This window comes from Mercenaria mercenaria, unplaced genomic scaffold (assembly GCF_021730395.1).
Source record: "Mercenaria mercenaria strain notata unplaced genomic scaffold, MADL_Memer_1 contig_4453, whole genome shotgun sequence".
Lineage (NCBI taxonomy): Eukaryota > Metazoa > Mollusca > Bivalvia > Venerida > Veneridae > Mercenaria > Mercenaria mercenaria.
The window spans coordinates 33,040-54,348 of record NW_026462682.1 but is presented as its reverse complement, the minus strand read 5'-3'; the positions used below and the strand labels follow the sequence as shown (position 1 = coordinate 54,348).

The 21,309-nt window shown below is 35.9% G+C and overlaps 2 protein-coding genes across 3 annotated transcripts; both read right to left on the bottom strand.

Moving 5' to 3' along the window:
• Positions 1-478: 478 nt before the first annotated feature.
• LOC128553892 (uncharacterized) lies at positions 479-8,514 on the bottom strand. The gene is made up of 9 exons (XM_053535092.1): positions 8,388-8,514; positions 7,414-7,549; positions 6,738-6,913; positions 5,499-6,295; positions 4,992-5,051; positions 3,708-3,812; positions 2,394-2,459; positions 1,088-1,218; positions 479-762 (listed from the first exon to the last, which is right to left on the bottom strand). The coding sequence occupies exons 1-9, from the start codon at positions 8,459-8,461 to the stop codon at positions 586-588; spliced, it is 1,722 nt and encodes a 573-aa protein (XP_053391067.1). The 5' UTR covers positions 8,462-8,514; the 3' UTR covers positions 479-585.
• Positions 8,515-9,845: 1,331 nt separating this feature from the next.
• On the bottom strand, positions 9,846-20,690 carry LOC128553893 (uncharacterized). 2 transcript variants are annotated; one of them, XM_053535094.1, is made up of 8 exons: positions 20,635-20,690; positions 16,844-17,013; positions 15,568-15,684; positions 14,352-14,495; positions 13,232-13,443; positions 12,845-12,934; positions 11,144-11,481; positions 9,846-9,981 (listed from the first exon to the last, which is right to left on the bottom strand). In XM_053535094.1, the coding sequence occupies exons 1-8, from the start codon at positions 20,684-20,686 to the stop codon at positions 9,962-9,964; spliced, it is 1,143 nt and encodes a 380-aa protein (XP_053391069.1). In that variant the 5' UTR covers positions 20,687-20,690; the 3' UTR covers positions 9,846-9,961. The 2 variants fall into 2 exon arrangements, with proteins under 2 accessions (XP_053391069.1, XP_053391068.1); XM_053535093.1 differs by lacking the exon at positions 9,846-9,981 and having other exon boundaries at positions 10,480-11,481.
• Between the last annotated feature and the right edge of the window lie 619 nt (positions 20,691-21,309).

Genomic DNA, 21,309 nt, shown 5'->3' with positions numbered 1-21,309 from the left:
GAAAAATGTCTAGTTTCTCTAGATGGTTTAGACGAGTTGGTCCAATTAGATGGTCTGGATGAGTGGATCCAATCAGTAATTCAAGGGCCATAAATCAAAAGTGCCTGGGCGGATCTGGCTAGTTATCGAACTTGGCTAAGGTCTTATGGCCAAAAACATTTTGTTCAAGTTTGGTGAAGATTGGATGAAAAATGTTCGATTTGGAGAGCAGACAATTGTATAAAGGTGGATTTTTCGCTAATTCATGGACCATAACTCCAAAATGCCTAGACTGATTTGGCTAGTTATCAAACCTGGCCAAGGTCTCATGGTCAAACACATTTTGTTCAAGTTCGGTGAAGATCGGATGAGAAATGTTTGAATTAGAGTGCGGACAAGAGTAAGAAAGCTGATTTTGGTAATTCAAGGGCCATAACTCCCTGAAGCCTGGACCGATTTGGCTAGTTATCGAACTTGGCCGAGGTCTTATGGTCAAACACATTTTGTTTAAGTTTGTTGAAAATCGGATGAGAAATGTTCGACTTAAGGGTGCGGACAAGCTTTGTGACAGACACACACACAGACTGGAGTAAATCAATATGTCTCTCACACCACTGTGTGGTGGAAGACATAATAACATACCTTAAGCTTCATTGTTCTCTGATTCCTGGGATCGTATGTGCCAAGTACTATGCCTCTCATTGTTGAATGCAGTATATGCAGTATTTTTGTGCCCTTGTCATTTTCTTGATTGGTAAGCATTTCCAGGAAACCGTCAATCACCTACAAAATGCCATTCAGGGCATCATTATGCACATCACTAATTTAGTTCAATTATCAATTTCATCTAAATGGTCAGATTTCTATTTCTTCATTACAATGTTCCTGATACTAAAAGTCTAAGATAATTTACAGTTTAATAATTAAGAGATTTATTCACTGTAATAAGCATCGGGTTTGAAGTTGTAGACACTAAAAAACATTTACAGCTACATCTAGAATAAATGTGTACATATTAAGTAAACTTTTGAAGATCAAATATGTCATAAATGACAGGCTCTGGTTATCTCAAAGTTTAAGCACCATTAAAATTGGCAAAGATACTCACATTATCTGTCAACCAACGAGTTCCATTAAGAGACCTTATATCAGTATCTGTGACAGATATGCCGTATACCTTGGCAACTGGAACGTCAAAATCTCTATCAAGTGCCCATAACTTTTCAACCAGTCCATCAGCTAAAAGAATTGATGGTTATTTAGAATGAATATTACACATACAAAGTCATAAAACCTTACGTCAAGATCTGTTACCATTTTCGATGTTTCCATAATTTCACAAGGTATTAAGCTACACAAATTCATGAAGAACATTGAAATTTAAGAACAAGACTCCTTGATAAAATATCATGTTTGATTTCAACATATTTGTTTATCTACTACTTCAGTAGGTTTCCCTTGCATCTGGATTATTATATAGAACAACAATTGAGTATTGCAGTGGCAATACACAAGTCCCCTACCAGTGGCCCTAACCTTAACGTTTTGTGTAAATGGTGGCCAAGACAAGGAAATATTTTGGAATAATGAACTGCATGCATATTTCTTAAAAAGGAAGAAGTGAGTACTGCAATGGCAATACAAACGTCCTCTACTTATATAAAACTTTATAGTGTTGATCACTTGTGGCTGTAAACAACCATGATCAGACTAATAAGAGCTGTCCGTCAGACAACCAATGCTCAACTTTCCAGTTTCAATCCAGTATCTGCAATACTTTTGAAGAATTGAAGCAAAACTTTAGCCACAATTTTCTAAGTCCAAATGGGGACTAATTTTGCCAATGTGCATGTCAGAGTTATGGAACTTGATGCTATCACATTTTTATAATCCCAAAGACACATGTGATGTTTCAATTCAATATCTGCATTATTGTGCAGTGTTAAGATAATCCATCAGTACAACTTACAGTTATAGAGCATATAGAAAGAAACAAATTTTCACTTGACCTTTAACAGTGACATTGATTTATAGCCCAAAAGCCTGGATCATGTGTTGATACATTGTCTCATCATGGGGAACATTTGAATGAACCATTCAGTTATTTCATCAACGCATATAAAAGTTATGGAGAGAAAATAATGTTAACTTGCCTTCAATACCAGCCTTGGCCTTTGCCCTACAAGCCTAAGTTATAGCATGTGCATTATCTACATAGTGCTCTCTATATACATACCAAGTTTTGTAAACCTAGGTGGAATACTTTATAAGAAACTGCAGAATCCATACTGACAGACAGATGGATGGATGGACAGACAGGGGGCATTCATGCAGTCACTTCCAGGATTTTACTGGTAGAATAGGAAGTGTTAACAAGAACTACTGTGTTCTATATACATGCACTGCACTAATACCTTCTGCTTCATCTATTTCTGTCTGTGATGCTGTGCCTACTACCAATGTATCTAGATGTTCCAATTCTGTAAAAGATGCTTTAAACATAAGACACCATCATTTAACTGTTCGGCAAACAACTACTGCTTGCTGGACAGATCAAATCATTTTATTCATATTTTCAAACAAGACCTCTCAGTGGACAGGGCACTAGTTTGGCCATTTTTGGGGCCGAATATGGGTACCATTCCCCTCCTAAAATAATATGTTTTTTCCCCCTTTCTCAGAAAATTTTTTCCCTGATGATAGGTTGTATGACACAAATAGATATTAACTCTTTCTTTTAATATTATATAGTGCCTCTAAGGAAGATTACTGTTGCAGTATAGTCACATCAGTTAGAAATGACTGAAAACAGTATTAATAAGTGTAAAAAGTAGTTACATATAATACATGACTTAAACTTCCCCTTTTCATCTTAAAATGTCGGAAAATTCCCCTTCCTGAGGGTATGGGTACCTGTCCCCAAAAGTTGTCTAGTGCCCTGGTGGACAGTGCACTTGACTATTGTCAGTGCTTGATAGTATAATATAAGGAATGAGCAAAACTTTCACATTACAATAAGCATATTCTAAGTCGAAAAGGGGCCATAATTCAGTCAAAACGCTTGATAGAGTTGCCCCCTCCTTTTTACAGACTGGGGTCATGATGGTAAACAAGTATGCAAAATATGAAAGCAATATCTTAATGGACTTTGAAAATATTTGGGGTGGTACGCAAACTTTAACATTTATTCAAAGTCGAAAAGGGGCCATAATTCAGTAAAAATGCTTAATAGAGTTGCCTCCTTTTTACAGACTAGGGTCATGATGGTAAGCAAGTATGTAAAACATGAAAGCAATATCTCAATGGATTTTGAGCCGAGTAGGTTAGCTCCCCTATTCTTCGAATAGTCGAGCTAAAAATAGATTTTTCTTCTACAATATGCACCTGTGCATTTTAATGGAAATAAAATGTGTTGGTCCATGTGGTTATTTTTAAGATGTCTGCCAGTGAGTACAGTGATCCTCCCATTTAGATTTTTTTCCAGACATATTTTGTATCATTTAACATGTCATTTTTCTTAATTCAAATTCAACTTTAGAAAGGAAGTAATGTTGCCATAGTAATAAATATACTCACATGTGGACATTAAGTCATAAAAAGATCTTAACTGCCATATGGCGATTCCAGGCTCTAGCCTATGTTTTCCAGATAAATGACATTACATCATTACTTCCCATTTAGCAAACATACAGAAATACTTTAATTATATATTGCAGGGAAATAATTACCAGTATCTCTGATGGATTCTTCCAAATTTTCTGTAATATTCATACAACTGTCTTGTGGAATAATACAGTTCTGTCTACTATGGTTGGCTCTTTGTGGATTCAAAGCTAAAATCATAAAAAAAAAATTATGGACCAAAACTCTGACTGATATGTGTAAAAGGTTATATGCATGTTCAAATAACTGTAAAGAAATCAATCAAATAAAATTCTTTTATCGACAACGTACAGAGTTAGAGCAATAAATGAAGTTGATGAATGTCGCCTCCTTGTAAGCACTGAAACAGTAGTTGCACATAAGTCTGCATAATTTTTTATGTATGTGAGTAGTATAGTAACAAACAAGAGCTGTCCGTAAGACAGCCAAGCTCGACTATTCGTAATATTGTCCCAGAAGCAGGAAAATATTACCCAAAATGTTAAATATCAAAAGAGTTTTAAGTTCAAAAGGGGACATAATTTGGCCAAACTGCTATGGGACTTGCTGCTATCAACTAGTTTTATAATCCCAAAGACACATGTGGAGTTTCAATTCAAAACTTGCATTAGTTTTGGAGATAGTAACTTGCATGTAAAACTTTAACCAGAATTTTTATAAGTCCAAAAGGGGGCATAATTTGCATAATATTGACACAAAGTGAGGTTGGTAATTGACCTAGAAAAAGAATAAATAAGTTTCAAAGCTATATGCCTTTAAATGATAGCTGTATGTACTTGCATGCAAAAGCTTAACCAGAATTTTCTAAGTCCAAAAGGGGGCATAATTTGACCAAAATGAAGATCAGAGTTATGGGACTTGCTGATATCAACTAGTTTTATAACCCCGAAGACACATGTGAAGTTTCAATTCAATATCTGCATTAGTTTTGGAGATAGTAACTTGCATGTAAAACTTTAACCAGAATTTTCTAAGTCCAGAAGGGGGCATAATTTGCTCAAAATACATGTCAGAGTTATGGAACTTGACCCAGTGAGGTTGGTAATTGACCTAGAAAAAGAATAAATAAGTTTCAAAGCTATATGCCTTTAAATGATGGCTGTATGTACTTGCATGCAAAAACTTAACCAAGGTGTGACGCCGACGCCGACGCCAGGGTAAGTAGAATAGCTGGACTATTCTTTGAATAGTCGAGCTAAAAATGTAGTCCCATAACTCTGTGGAATATTTTTGTGAAAGAACCTAACATCCCCATGCACTGGAAAGGTTACTAATGACCAGTATTAAGATCAAGGAATTGTGTCCATGGGTTCAGGTGATTAGGCGTGCAAAGTACTATTATGCATTACCTTCTCCATTTGAATTTGTACCATGTTTGTAGCAATCCTTTTTACTTTTCTGTCTTCTTCCTGAAATCAATTATATCGGAAATAACATTAAAACACAAGTGAGGTGTGTGTGTATGTGTGCGTGCTTGCTTAAGTGTCTTAGAAATTCTTCAAGGGGTTCAAGAGTTACAGAGTGAATGCGAAATCAGTAACAAACAGGCAACAGCATCATTACATAATACGTCATTTTGGGTGTATAAAGATCAGATGAGCTTAAAAAAAGAAACCAAGACAATACATTGTTCATTATTTTATCTTCTAAGTAATGAAGTTCAGTACTTTAGACTTTCATAATACAGTTATGTTCTAGGTGGTCATCTTAATATAAACAGGCTTTCCACAGCCATTCCTTTAATCTCCATCTCATGAATCAAATGAATTAATTCCAGCACTCACAAATTTTTTTAATTCAAATAAAATGTAATTTATCTTTTGAATATACCTGACTGCTTTGACTGAATTACTTACCTATGAAACTTTGGTGTCCTCTTTGATTCCTTTTATTTTTCCTAAGGTTCAGCTGACCGTGTTTAAAGAGCCTGTCTTTGCGTCCGAATTTTACAGGTCTTGTTCTTAAACCTCCTTCTGTAGGCACCATCTTCTTCAACTTGGAATATAATTGGGTTAAATCTTGAAAAATTTCCTCGTAGTCCTCTCTCTTCTTTATTAAAAACATGAGACTGTGTATGCTTGAGGACAACCCTTTACATCTTGACCCTATGGCTGTTTTTTTGGGCTTTATTTGCGGATTTTTATCTATATTTATACTTAATTCTTCCTGGTTTGTTTGACGTTTATCGGTTTTCACACTGAAATTTCTTCTGTTGTTCGATGTTAATGGCTCTGGAATTGCGACTTTTTTATCATAATGGCAGGAATTTTTCAAATCTGGGTCAATACAGAAATGAGGACAGTCTCTAAAATCTTCATTTAAGGAGTCCCAACCATAGCCTTCAATTTGTGTAAGAATAGCAAGCATATGCTTGCAAGGAAGATGGAACTTTTCCCAATCTTTGCAACTACAACTGGGTAGTGCACCGCCCAAATCTACTGTGTAACAAGATCCGCTGTCTATGCTTTTGATAGTAAATACAGCCTCATCTTCTTGTTTCTTGATATTTTCCATTGGAATATGTTCTTGTGAAGGAGGAAGCCTTTGAGCACAATGCTTTACAAACATTTTTGGGCGGTTGTGAAGAAAATTCGGCAAGTTTGGAGTGTATGCCCTGCACATGTCCAAACTCTTAACGTTGTATTCCACATACCTAAAAATTGAATGGATTTTTGATGCATTTATGGTACACTAAACATTTGCTGGTTTCTTGAAAATTAGTCAAATGACATGTAGCTCATTTTTTCTGTTTGTTTTTTTTAATCCAAAATGGTGGTGTTGTGCATGTGATATAAAAGAACTACTTATATCATTTGTGCAGAAAACAAATAATACTTTTGAGCAACAGATATGAAATAACTAGGGAATATGATTATATTATTTAAGATAAACTTCTAGGAAATTTGCATTGGGCATTTATTTGACGTACAATAAAAGCACGAAAATTCATAGAAAATCATACATATTTGTGTTCATTTTATCAAAATGTTATCTCTCAGAATCATTAACAATTTCCAATGTTTGTGCTACTGCATGGATAAAACTGGTAACTTGGTACCAACTCTTTTAAAAAGAAATCAGTAAGAGTTCCATACCTCTTATAACTGTCTGGCAGAAATCTTGTTACCAAACATGTAACCAAACAGGTCAGTGTACCGTCTGTGTACCCTGACAGGTATGAAGCTTTCAGTGTCTGGTGCTGCCGTTCTAGCCCATTAGTTGTACTCACTCTTACGTTAAAAATAGTCCTTCTGTAACAGCTGACCCATCTCTAAATTTAAATACAAAGCATAGTAGCTTTATTCAAAACAGAAAAAAGATCTTTCATTTGTTGTTGGTGCAGATGTGGAAAGTCTGCTTCAGCTTACTAGTAACATGAAACAAGTTTATCACTGAAGTTATGAAAGCCCCACATTTTTGGCTTTAACAAAAACCAATCCTTTAAAAGTGTATGAAGTTTCAGTCCATTTAAAATAAAGGGGACTGGAGACTTACTCTGCTATTGGACAACCATTGTTTTGTAAACCATATAGACATTTTTTGTTCCTTTTCCAGTATTCAGATTTCTTTAGAATAAACACCACCTCTCTTGGTGAAACTCAGAGTTAAGAAACTAGGTTACTTAATGATGTGTATCTGTTAAGTTTAAGTTAACAATAGACTGTTGCTATGTTGAATAAAAGCTGTTTTAAAAGGAATTCTTTATTGTAAAAGATGCATTATGTTACAAGATAACAAAATATAAGGAAATATCTAAAAAGATAAACTTACTCGGCTATTAGACAACCATTGTTTCTGAAACCATGTAGACAAGTTTTTGTTTTCTTTCCAATATTCAGAGTTCTTCAGAATAGACACAGACTCCTCATACTCAGATTCACTTCGAGCTTTTGCTACATTGCACAGTCTGTGTATATAAAGAAACAAGCAAATTTGAAAAATTGGTATCCATTGTCAACTGGGTTTGCATTAAGGAATGGCAAAGAAATATATCCAACAAAAAGAATTTTACTATGAAGCAAATAATTTCATTACATTTTAACTTAAAAGAACAGACAACTTTATGAGAGCACAATCAGGTATTTTTTTTATTTTTTCCCCTATATAACTTTATGTAAGAATTTAGAACCTAGGGCAGTGCTTTTTTGGAATAGGCTTAATTTGACCAATTTGAACACCAGGCAACGCATCATACCAAAGATCAATGATGCAGATAAGGAGGTTTCATGTTGATGATTCCTGCCAACCTTGTGATCAGAGAAAACATGCAGACAAGTTTTGTGACCAACATCCATTACTCCATTCAGACAGCAATACTTCATAATGTCTATGAAGAAATGAGGCATAATTCAATGCAGTGCATTCCCTCTATGATTTTCAACTTTACTGTTTGGTCTGAATTCAAGTCATATAGCAGTGTTCCAAAAACAACCAAAATGGGGGTTCTTTACCCTCAGAATGGTACTTTGCATCACCAGTTTTGGAGATAGTTGTAATTTAGATCTCCAAGTGAGGGGGGAGGGGGCTAAAGTGCATAAAAAAACATCAGGTATTCATCCCAACTTTAAATGCCATTGGGAACACTGATATAGGCTGAAAGTAACTTAATAGAGAAAATTTAAATAACATGAAACAGAATTATTTAGATGTCTGCCATACAGATGAACAAGAACTCAGCACAATAGTACAAAAAGTGATATCTACAGTAAATCCTTTTCTTGGCTGAAATATCAAATTGCACTTACAACTTCATAATTTCTTCTCTAAATTGCTGACATCCATTTGTTCCTGTACGTAACCATCTGTCCCAGGACTGCATTCTATGAAAGTCACAAAGGTATGTGAAGCAGTCTGTAATGAACACAAATGAATTATCTTACATATAAATAATAACAATTGTTTTAATTCTAACAAATAATATTTATATTTAGGCAGCTTTAAGGTTTAAAATCTATTGAACATAAGATGTAATTTCAAGCTGTATTTATCTCGGAATGGAAGTGTGCCAAAATTTATAACAACAGTTCATTCAATGTCGATGAATAAACTGCAAGCAATTTATATTATCAATCACTTTATAAGTTACCATGATTTAACATGCTAAACGTAAATATTTAAGGAGCGAGTTTCAAATAAGCTTTCAGCTTCCTACTCAATCATGTATGCTTTTTTGATATAATGTTGTTTATTATTTATTATGTTGTAAATGAATTGTGATAAATCAAATATTGTTTAAACCAACAGTTCATTTTTTTACTCGAAGTATTCTAGCTCTTGTCTACATAATACAAAGGTAAGGAAGAAACAGAAAGGCTTACTATAAATAAAAGCTTCTATCTGAGATAAGCTTAGATATATAAAAGCAAGATGTGTGGTACAATATTAGTTAATAAAAAATTGGTTTGTTGATAAAGAATAAAATGAGAATGCAAAAAAATCATTACCCTGTACTACAAAAGCATTGGACGCTACTTTTGTTCAAGGTTGGCTTAAATTTGTCAAATACACACAGTATCATTTCCAAAATATGATTATTATTTTGTGTGCACAAGTAACTTTCAAAACAGTTCTTAAAGAGTATGTAAACCCATAAAAAATTGAAGCCAACCTTGAATACTAGCTGTTAAAACTATAAAAACACCTCAAATAAGATATAAGATGACCCCATCTACCTCACCACACCTGACTATGTTTGAAACAACCTCATCTGGTTTCAAACTTGGACAGAAAAATTAAATAGGCAAAAACATCTCTAGCATTTTAACTAGGTTTCTCCTATATATGACCTACTGGCTTTATGGCTGACCTTCAGACAACCAAGAACTTTACCTGAGAGATTTAATCAAAGCAAACAATTTGAATTATAAAAGGGTATTTAATGTAGTCTCGAAAGTGTTCACCCAGTAAAGGTCTTTGTACTAAGCGCAACTGAAATAGGTAATTCACAATAATAGTGAACAGATTGTGCTTGCGTTAGTCTACTATCTTAAATACTATTATATCATTATGTTTTGTTAGAGGAATAATTTCACAATATTCAAATGAATAATAAAGAAGATGAAGCATAAAGATACATTATCCTGTTTTAACAGGAGCCTGTATTTGTTCCTATACCCTATACAAATACCTTCACCTATGGACATAATTGCAAGTGATATAGTGCAATGAGGCATATGAGTGTTTAAATAAGCCATACACCACAACAATATTACAGTGAAAACATACTATTATACCAGTTTATGCAAAGCTGCACAAGTCACCAAAACTACAATGTTCCAATGCAATCTACTACTAAGGTGTCTTGTGAAACTTGCATAACTTATGTTACCTTTACAGTTCCTGAAAAACAATATGAGTAGATAAAAGATTGTAGTTTCATGTCTGCAAATTTCAGTAACAAATCAAAATGTAAACATCAATTAAATGAGATTTTGTTTACATGCTTTTGTATATATTGTATTTCTTTCAAGTATAATTAATGAATTACTTCAATACCAATTTTTCAAGTAACCCATTAAGTGTTCTACTTAATTTTTCAGAACGCAAGTAGACATATGGGTTACTTACCCAAAATAACTCTACCTGCTCCCACACCCCCGAAAAGTTTGAACAAAATTTCTAAGAACTGTTTTTCCAAACAAAATTAATGTATTCAATAAGACATAAAACACATGAACAACAACAATTATTCATAAACATAAACCATTTGTAAAACATTTTAACATGTTCTTTAAATGACATTCACTGACTTACAGATCAAATCATCAAACTTGACCCAGACAAGAAGCACCTTTGATTTCCTAATGTGACCTTGACCTTGGAGCTAGGGGCCCCGAGTCTTGCACATGTCTCTTCATCTCAATATATGGAATTTTTATGCCAAGTGAATTCAAAATCCCTTCATCAATGGCATTTTTGGAACAGAGTTTTGAAACAGACAAGAAATAGACTCTTAACCTTTTGCCATTAAATGTGACCTAGACCTTTGAGCTAGGGGGCCTGGGCCAAGCACATGACACATCCTCTCATTATGGTGAATTTTCATCTTAAGTTATTTCAAAATCTCTTCACAGATGGCAGAGTTAGAGACCAGACATGAATCAGACCCTTTTGACCTTTTATCTCTGACTATGACATTGACCTTGAAGTTATGGTATTGAGCACGACATGTCTTCTCATTATCGTGAACATTTATGCCAATGTTTTCTAAATCCCTTTCTGGATGGCAGAGATACAGCCCATAAATAAATTTACACAGACAAACACATATACATGTGGCAATGTTACCACCTTTGGGGGCATGAAAAGAGAATGTTACATATGAAACATTGAGAAAATTAATTATGAAAAGTCTGCATGAAATTTTCTACACACCTATCAGTATTTCTGAAAGCAAAAAAAAGAGAAAAATAAGGAAAAAAATAACATAGAAATTATCACTATTGTGTCACGATTTATACTTTCAGAGTGAAGAGCATATTATGAATAATATTCAGCGTACCTGGAAAGGTGTTTTCTATCGCTGCTATCTCTTTTATGTCATAATCTGTCATAAAATATGCTGGTTTCCAATCCACATTCCACTCCTGGAGAACCCTAAGACCTCTTTGGATGCTCTCTGTCTTCTCATTTGGAATAAGAAATGTTCCAACTATGGAGTAACCTACATTAGTGGAAACACATACAAAAAACAGAGGGATATCATATTTTGAGGTCTTGTAGGTTGCATCCAAGAGGCAAATCTCATTTCCATACCGCCTAAGTAACACCTGCTGCCACCAAGTCTGGTGCACAAATATAAAAGCCCTGTCAGTGTCTTCTTCATCTGTATCACTTGGACTGTAACAAAGTATTTGCATGTTCAATATGTAACATTGGGTTGGTTTTAAATCACTTAAGATCTATTATTAGGGGACTTTTTACTTGTAATTGATGAAAGAGGAATAAGTGTTGGTGTAAAACAAAATGGCAATCTTATGGAAATTTTTTAAGATCTGTAAGATAAGCAGAAGTTGCCACTTCCATGAAAATCCTACAGTTAACTTAAAAATCTTAACTTAAATTCTTAGATCTTCCAGTGTTACTTTCATAACAAAGATAAACAAGAGCTGTCGGAGGACAGCAACGCTCGACTATTCAACAGCCTTGTCGATTGAATGAATACGGAAGTCGAAAAAGGGACATAATTTAGTAAAACAGCAAAATAGGGTTATGGAACCTGCATAGTGCTTATCAGCTCATGACAGTGGACAAGTGTGTGAAGTTTCAATCCATTCCCATTAGTGGGTACTGAGATACCAGCTTACATATAGGAATTTAACCAAAAACTCCTAAGTTGAAAAAGGGGCATAATTTTGTAAAATGCGAAGTTGAGTTATTGACCCTTTGCATTGCATGTCATATCATGACAGTGAACAAGTGTGTGAAATTTCAATCCTTTCCCATTAGTGGATACTGAGATACCAGCTTACATACAAAAACTTAACCAAAAATTTCTATGTTGCAAAAGGGGCATAATTTTGAAAACAAGCAAAATAAAGTTATGGGACCTGCTTTGTGCATGTCAGATCATGACAGTGAATAAGTGTTTGAAGTTTCAATCTATTCCAATTAGTGAGTACTGAGATACCAGCCTACATACAAAACCTTAACCAAAAAATTCTAAGTCGAAAAAGGGGCATAATTTTGTAAAAAAGCAAAATAGAGTTATGGAACCTGTGCAATGTAAGTCAGTTTATCACAGTAAATAAGTGTGTGAAGTTTCAATCCATTCCCACAAGTGGTTACTGAGATACCAGCTTACATACAAAACCTTAACCAAGAATTTCTAAGTCGAAAAAGGGGCATAATTTTGTAAAAAAGCAAAACAGAGTTATGGAACCTGTGCAATGTAGGTCAGTTTATCACAGTGAATAAGTGTGTGAAGTTTCAATCCATTCCCACAAGTGGTTGCTGAGATACCAGCTTACATACAAAAACTTAACCAAATCGGGACGCGGACGCGGACGCATGGGCGAGTCCAATAGCTCTACTATTCTATGAATAGTCGAGCTAAAAATGAATACTAAAGTGGCAACACCATCAAAGGTAATAATTGCATGCTCAGAGTTACAAACAGGAAGACTACATTTCCATGCCCACACTAGCTTTTGCAGCCAGGAAAAAGAGAAGACAATGTGAAGTTAAAATCAACAAATCAAACCTTGGATTAAAAAAGTAATGGTCACTGGGATTTTCTAATTTCCACTTGTTTACACACTGCAAAAGATTCTCTTGATCCTCTGAAGAAAATCTGTAATACATGTAGTAATAAAAATTAACTATGGCAGAATAACAAATCAAGAAGACCTAAATAATTTGTTTGTCTTGGGTATTACGCCATTTTCAAAATATTTCGGTTTTATCATAGCAGACAGATTACTTAACAAGTGTTCCTGCATTCTGTACATGTAACAGTGGGCAGATTACCTGAAACAAGTGTTGCTGCATTCTGTACAGTACTTAAAATTTCAAAGTATCAACACACAGCAAGCTAATATAGCAATGAAACATAGCCATAATGTGACCTTACTGCTGTAAAGCAACTTACTGTGTTAGTCGCATAGCCCTATACATATGGTTGCGTATGTCTTTATTCGATGGATAAAATCGTCTGCTGCATTCTGGCATTTCTGGATGTTGCGTCTTACAAAATATTGAAAGGTGACGTTTCATTTCGGCAGCATTTGTGACTCCTTCTCCAACAAGCATGTGTATTTTAGAGATAATGGACTTGTCTACTCTCTGAGACATCAAGCCAAACTGAAACAACAACAAATTGATATGCTGAACAAAACAAAATAAATCTTTAACAATTGATTTTCAAATTTATCAGTTTATAACAGTTAGATCTACCACTATGGACTGTGCAAACTAATTTTGTAGACATTCCTTATTATTAACAACACACAAGAAAAATTGCATTAATATCTTTACAAAACACTGAGGTAATGGAAAATGCAACACCTCTCACACTTGCACCAGCGTAAGCAGAACTGTATTACACAGATATTAAATAGACTCTATGATCCCTCAGGACCAAAAAATATAAAAATACTGATTTCAACTTTTACTCATAATGACATTTCCATTAATTATTGGGATATGTACCTATGTAGCTATCAATCAATAAAGCAGAACTGTACAAATCGTTAAGCTGCTGTAATAACGGGCACTGAGAACAACAGCTTCCATATTAAATGTCTTTACATTATACAAAAAATTCGCCATCTTGGATAAGTTTGTTTTGAGTTCAACAATATTTTTCAACCATAATTCAGTTATGTAACTTCGGGCAGTTAACATTATTCCTGGTTTCTGAACCAGTGCAAATCTGTTCTCCAAAAGTAACTGCTAACTTCTCCACAATCAGACCTGAAGGTCAAATGATTTCAGACCCAACTTCTTCTTTAAGACCTTAACATAGATCTTCGCAACACTCATGGCTGGACTCACAACACCACAATACATAGATTTGCACTCTCCCTACTAAGCTTAAGTGAGAACACCTTGGATAACATTGAAAATTCTGCCCTTTAATTCTAAACATGAAATCACTATTAACTCTTTTCTTTTGAATCTGTCAGTAAAATTTATTTTGATTTAAAATTTACTAAGAAGCTATCTTACAGCCCTGTCAATGTCAACACAATTCCATTTTCTATTATTACCTCTTCAGTTAGATGACCAATGTGGTCCTCGTTTGATGGAAAACATACATACACCCTGTGCTCTGCAACCACATTTCCTCTTTTCATAGCCTCTTTCAACTCTTTTCCTTGTTTCTTTCTGACCCATTTAGTGTTATTATTTAGCTGTAATGTATAACAAGGAAATTCATTGAGTAAGTACATTAATGATTATGCAAAATGTAAAAAGTTTTCATCCTTTAAAAGTACTCTATGCCTAAAAGAAACTTAAATGCAAAGGGAGGTAATCTCATTATACCACAGACATTTGTCCTAGAAGTTTTTTACATGCAAAACTTTAAAATCCAATTCAGAGTTTAAAAAAATTCAGTTAGTCCCAGCTTCAGTCAAATAACTTTTAGAGAGTTAAGTAGAAATGTGTCTATGTGACACAGATGCCCCCACTGTATGACAAAGGACACAGTTCAACTTTTAAAATGACCAATTTCTTACTAAGTTAGGGGCCATAACTCGTACTTGACTAAATGAACACAACATTAAATGACCAACTTATAACTAAAGTCAGGGGCCATAACTCCTACACAACTGAATGAATCCGGATGCGGAACCACATCCTAGAATCAGAAGCTAGGATTACGGTACCATGCAAACCCGATGTTGTTGACTGTTTTCCACCCACTCTTGGCAGATGAAACTGGAAGTGCGCTTGATGACTGCTTAAATTCTGTCTACAATTACAAACTTATTGTCTCCAAAACTAACAATCTGTCACAAAATCAAACCACAAAGGGTGTGGAAAATTTGTATGAAGCCATTTTTTATCCGTGGCAGAACCCTGATTCCTGTAAAGTTTTGTGACTCTACATCAAATACTCTTGGAGCTAGGCGCGACACAACATTCTCGAAAGGACAGACGGAAGGACAGATGGACATGGGCATAACTATGCAACCCCCACCCCGAAGTGGAGGGAATAAAAAATTGTCCTACTTTTACTTTTTTAAGTAGTTGTATTTCTCACTGGTTATAAATGCCTAGCATAACATGAACAAAATCCTGAAAATACAAATCTACACTCTGTAGATCATTTTATCGGTACATCCAATGCTGTTTCATGTAGATTGCATAATCCTGCCAATATGCTTTGCCCTTAACAAGCCATAAGAAAATGACTCAAATAAAAATATAATTTACAAACCTCTCCCTTAGGTTCTATGTCTATTGTTGTATAGAAATTACCTTAAATTCTGGGAACTTGACTATATATCTAAGATGAATTGCTGCAGAGCAATTCATCTTTTTTGTAGTCTGAAGCAAACACCTCTTTTTTCCCATAACTGTGTAACCATGTTCTTCCTAAACAAAAGATACATAACATATAGCTAAGCAATGGAAGAAAATTTCTTCAAGAAAAGAATAGAGTGGAACCCGCCCCCCCCCCCCCCCCCCACAAAAAAAACAACAGCTGTCTCCATAGGATGAATAGTTATGGCCGATGTTAGAGTTTAGGACCTTTGACCGACGGAGCTGGGTCTTGCGCGTGACACGTCGTCTTACTGTGTCACACATTCATGCGTAGTTATTTTAAAATCCATGCATGAATGACAAAGATATGGACCGGACACGCCCATCAATGCACTATCATAAAAATTACCTTTAACGTCTAAGTGTGACCTTGACCTTTGAGCTACGGACCTGTGTCTTGCGCGCGACATGTCGTCTTACTGTGGTACACATTCATGCCAAGTTATTTGAAAATCCATCCATCGATGACAAAGATATGGACCGGACACGCCCATCAATGCACTATCCCTTAATGTCTAAGTGTGACCTTGACCTTTGAGCTACGGACCTGGGTCTTGCGCGCGACACGTCATCTTACTGTGGTACACATTCATGCCAAGTTATTTGAAAATCCATCAATCGATGACAAAGATATGGACCGGACACGCCCATCAATGCACTATCCCTTAATGTCTAAGTGTGACCATGACTTTCGCGCTACGGACCTGGGTCTTGCGCACGACACGTCGTCTTACTGTGGTACACATTCATGCCAAGTTATTTGAAAATCCATCCATCGATGACAAAGATATGGACCGGACACACCCATCAATGCAGTATCCTTTAATGTCTAAGTGTGACCTTGACCTTTGAGCTACGGACCTGGGTCTTGCGCGCGACACGTCGTCTTAATGTGGTACGCATTCATTCCAAGTTATTTGAAAATCCATCCATCGATGACAAAGATATGGACCGGACACGAAAAATGCGGACAGACCGACAGACAGACGGTTCAAAAACTATATGCCTCCCTTCGGGGGCATAAAAATAACCTACTTTCTTTCAATTTAAAAGGCTGAGCAATTACCAAAAATATGTAGTAATACCTAGTATAGCTTAGATTTTTTAACAAGGTAAGGTCTACGTTTTCAAAGTACATATAATTATCATTTTAGACCTGTGTTGAAAGATATCGGTAAGTTTCTACTATCAAAAAGAGGTAAGGCGGTACCTGCTGCTTTTCAGAATGTTTCTTCTTTTCCGAGCGATGGCGATCGGGTCCATTGACACATTCCCGAACTTGTGAACCAATTATAACGAATGGTACTCCATCAAACTCGAGCGGTAGTGTGTGACTAGATTTCTCTTCCCAATACACTCTCCCTTGGAAACTATTTGATTCTATAAAAAACAAAAAAAACAACAGGAATAATGGATTAGTATTTTCATGCACTTGAACTTAACATGAAAGTTTGGGAAAATTGATAAGGGCCGAGTTGTTTATTCGTGAATTCTCTCGCCGCACCTCAAATAACTGGCGTGCGCTGTGTGACGTCATCCCCCACAGGGTTTTTTCTAGCTAACTTGGGAACATAGCCTATACCCCCAAAATTGGGAATTTTGACGCGTAAATGTTCCAAATTGGGAAATATTTAGTCCCATAGGATATAGTAAGGATGTGTTTAAGCACTTTCTCATACACTTATTTCACATTGTACAACCTCTTTAACAGACTTCCATTACAAAATTGTCCATAATTTGGTCAATTTTTGTGCAATTTTGATGAAATATTTTTCAGAATGTAGATTGGGAATTTTTGCACTCATTTTGGGAAAAAGACATACTTTTTGGCATTGGGAATATAGCCGAATAACGGCTATAAAAACACCCCAAAAAAAACCCTGCCCCACGACATAATTCTTACTTTTACTGTTTTAGCGGTGCCGCTATTTGAAGGTAATTTTCTCTGGAAATACTTACATTTACTCGTTGTTTTATAAAGGTGTCTGAATTATTAAGCACCGTTCGGATTTAGGCACTGACTGGACCAGTATCGTACGACATATCTTGACGTTTATTACTCCAGTGTTTGTCAAGTCATGTAACTGTAACTCCAAAATAAGAGATATAAAGAAAACATTTTTTTTCGTTTGGGGCTCAGGGGGGAGACATCACAATTGGGACTGCCAAGCACGTGTTCAGATTTTGGAGCACTTTTAGAATCTGTCCGTAGGTAAAATCTGCATAATTTGCAATATCCAGTACCTGTATGGTTTAGTTTACATTCTAAAAGGGGGTTAATTTTGTGGGGTAAATATAAAAAGAGGGGCCTGGTATTTTGTGGGGTTTACAAAAAAAGAAGGAAAAAAAAAAAAGAAAAGAAAAAAAAAAATATCGGTGGTTCGATCCCGCACTCTTCTGCTCCATCTTCCCCTCTCCTTTCCTCTCCAGAACTCCCGTTCACACCGCTTACACACATTAAACACCTGCACGGTAGAAATCTACTGGTATCTGCGAATATTCAATGGAATGATTAGTAAACATAGCATAGAAATATACAATTTAAACATAGACATCATTTTTAATCACTCACACACCCATACTCACTGCGCCATGACAGCTGATGTGATTGCAATACTTTGGAACTTCTACAGTTTCCTGCGCAGCAATTGTCATTAGTATTCATGACATAAGAAAGCACGTGTCGGCCCACGTGTCTTAATTAGGAATATGTATATACGTCATAAAAGGGGTTTCAGCAAATGAATGTGCTGTGAATTATGTTCGGTTAATTACGGACGCTTCCGCTGAAGCTAATGCCAGTTTACGGGACCATATTTGGAAAGTACACAGAGCGTATTACGTAATGTTTGTGTTGGAGGGAAAATTGAGTGTGTTGAAGCCTTACTGTGTTTCGGCGTGTCTGACCAGTGACCACTATTAGAAATGGATGATTCTTTGGAGGATTTTGATTTGACCAAAGTCAAAAAACCCACGAAGCGGACATTGGTCCTGAAAGAAAATATTAATTTTCTGAACGTAAAACGTGAAAATTCTACTTTGGATTTAAATAATCGTTTGAAAAAATGTGAACACTCTAGTGTTGGAATACAGTGCTGTGTTGCACAGAAGGACAGCGGTACACAAGTGAAGCAGAGAAAGCTCGTGGATAAATCGGTGCAGGTGGGGACTGAGAGTTCTGCTAGCTACGTTAAGAAGCTATCCAAAGACAGTAAAACGACATACCGAGATTTAGTAGGCAGGATCATTCCTAACAAAATATCGACACTGCAGTTTTGTTTTGATACTGGACTAATTCCACGTACAAGAAAGTGTCCAACATGCGGCGAGTCAATGAAATTAATTGCAGATAGCAAGGTCTCCGATGGGCATAGGTGGTACTGCAGCAATCGGAAAAGCGGTGATGGAAATATCAAACATGAACACAGGATTAGTATTAGAAACGGTACGTTCTTCAGCAAGAGCAACTTAACTTTAGAGGAAATACTCCAGTTTGTGTACATGTGGATACACGGGACACCACAAAACTTAATTCAACATGAATTGGGGACATCCTGCACCACAGACGTTGATTGGGCAAGTTTTTGTAGAGAGGTGTGTGAAGTCGTTGTAATGGATTCAAGTGAAAGAATAGGTGGCCAGGACATAGTTGTAGAAATCGATGAGAGCAAGTTTGCCAAAAGGAAATACAATGTCGGTCATCGTGTTAAGGGCGGATGGGTGTTCGGTGGTCGAGAGAAAGACAACAGGAAGAAGGTGTTCATGGTGCCTGTGGAAGATCGCACAGCAGATACATTGATTTCAGTTATTCGTAGGTGGATTGCACCAGGATCTATCATATGGTCCGACTGCTGGAAGAGCTATAATCAAACTCCCTGAAGGTTACAAGCATGCTACGGTTAATCACAGTTAACATTTTGTTGACCCGGAAACTGGCACATGCACCAACAGAATAGAAAGTGATTGGCGTCATGCTAAGGCAGAATTCCCAAGATTCGGTACCAAATCTGAACACTTTCAAGGATACTTGGCAGTCTTCATGTGGAAGAGGAAACATTATGGAGAGGATCTGTTCAGGGAGATGGTGAAGGACATTGTCCGTGTGTATCCTGGTGTTAACCCGGAGGCCCCCAAGGCCGCAACCATGGAATAAATATGACCATGCTCGGAATTGTAAATAGTACATCGTTATTTAGTTTAAAAGTTTAAGTTGAACTACAGTTAAAGAAGTTTAAGTTGGACTAAAGTTGTATATTTAACATTGTTAAATTTGGATTTAGCATTGTTTTACGGAGTGGTTTACTTTTGGATATGTTAAACTGAATGGATACACACGAAATTAAATAAAGGTAAGGCTTTTTTAGTTTGTATATTTCATAATGGGGGGCTGCCGCCCCCCACACCCCCCGCATTTTCTAAACCTGGCGAGGAAAATATATCCATGCTACCACCTCTGTTAGGAACACATCGGGCAGAGAGGGTGTGCAAAATTAAATACTGGTAATGCTTACAATTTAGGTACTGGTAATGCTTACAATTTAAGTTGGACTAAAGTTGTATATTTAACATTGTTAACTTTGGATTTAGCATTGTTTTACGGAGTGGTTTACTTTTGGATATGTTAAACTGAATGGATACACACGAAATTAAATAAAGGTAAGGCTTTTTTAGTTTGTATATTTCATAATGGGGGGCTGCCGCCCCCCACACCCCCCACATTTTCTAAACCTGGCGAGGAAAATATATCCATGCTACCACCTCTGTTAGGAACACATCGGGCAGAGAGGGTGTGCAAAATTAAATACTGGTAATGCTTACAATTTAGGTAAATGATATTGAATTTATGTATTATACTAAGAGACAAGGGGTTGAATTTAGTATTCCATTTATATATTATTGGATATCGATAAATAAAAGAATGCCCAAATAGCGTGAATAGCTAGGGACAGATTCTAAAGTCTAGCCCAGATTTTAAGTTATCTATTGCATCGGGCCACTTACCTGGCATTTTGAAATTTTTGCATTTCACCTTGCTGAACTTTGAAAGTGTCATTAATTCGAACTGTTCAATGATTTTTTCTGCGTTTTCCATACAGTCTTGACCAGTAAAATAACCAGTTTTCCAAATAACAGGATCAGGCTCCTTGTTTGCCGCCATTTTGGAAGGGAGGTAATTATTGCAAGGGACATAAATGTTAACCGTTCTCATGAATATTAATAGATGAATATTAATTAGCTCCGCCTTCCACCGTAAACTGGATGTCGTCTAGGCTTTACCGCAAACATGACCCCTACTTTTCTTTGGATATTTTTACAGTATTAATGTTGCTCTACAAGAAAATGTAAGTTAAAGAAATTTAAAATGGGTCTAGGTGTGTATTGCAGCATTGTGAAAACTTGTCATTTTATATAGAATATATAGTGGTAGCTATTTAGTGTGTTATAACCTTTTAAAAAAAGGTTGAATCTGCGGGAATAATCGAATACAAAAAAAGAAAAAAAAAACATGACGGAAAGACAGGCATACGATTTTATTCTTATATTTCATTGCTTTTTGTTAAAAAGATACACAATATACAGTGTGTACATACCACGTGGTTTGTGACGTCATTTTCGGGTATTACGGCAAGAAAATTAATAAACAAATCCATCGATTTAAAACTTAAGAACACCGTA

Excerpts from the sequence above, each read along its gene's own strand:
- LOC128553892 (XM_053535092.1), bottom strand. The coding sequence starts at position 8,461 with ATGCAGTCCTGGGACAGATGGTTACGTACAGGAACAAATGGATGTCAG. Across the intron at positions 2,460-3,707 it reads AGAATCCATCAGAGATACTG|AATTGGAACATCTAGATACA; the intron begins GTAATTATTTCC and ends CATCTTTTACAG. Across the intron at positions 1,219-2,393 it reads AGAAATAGATGAAGCAGAAG|CTGATGGACTGGTTGAAAAG; the intron begins GTATTAGTGCAG and ends CAATTCTTTTAG.
- LOC128553893 (XM_053535093.1), bottom strand. The coding sequence starts at position 20,686 with ATGACACTTTCAAAGTTCAGCAAGGTGAAATGCAAAAATTTCAAAATG. Across the intron at positions 13,444-14,351 it reads TTGGTCATCTAACTGAAGAG|TTTGGCTTGATGTCTCAGAG; the intron begins GTAATAATAGAA and ends TTGTTGTTTCAG. Across the intron at positions 12,935-13,231 it reads AGGGCTATGCGACTAACACA|ATTTTCTTCAGAGGATCAAG; the intron begins GTAAGTTGCTTT and ends CATGTATTACAG.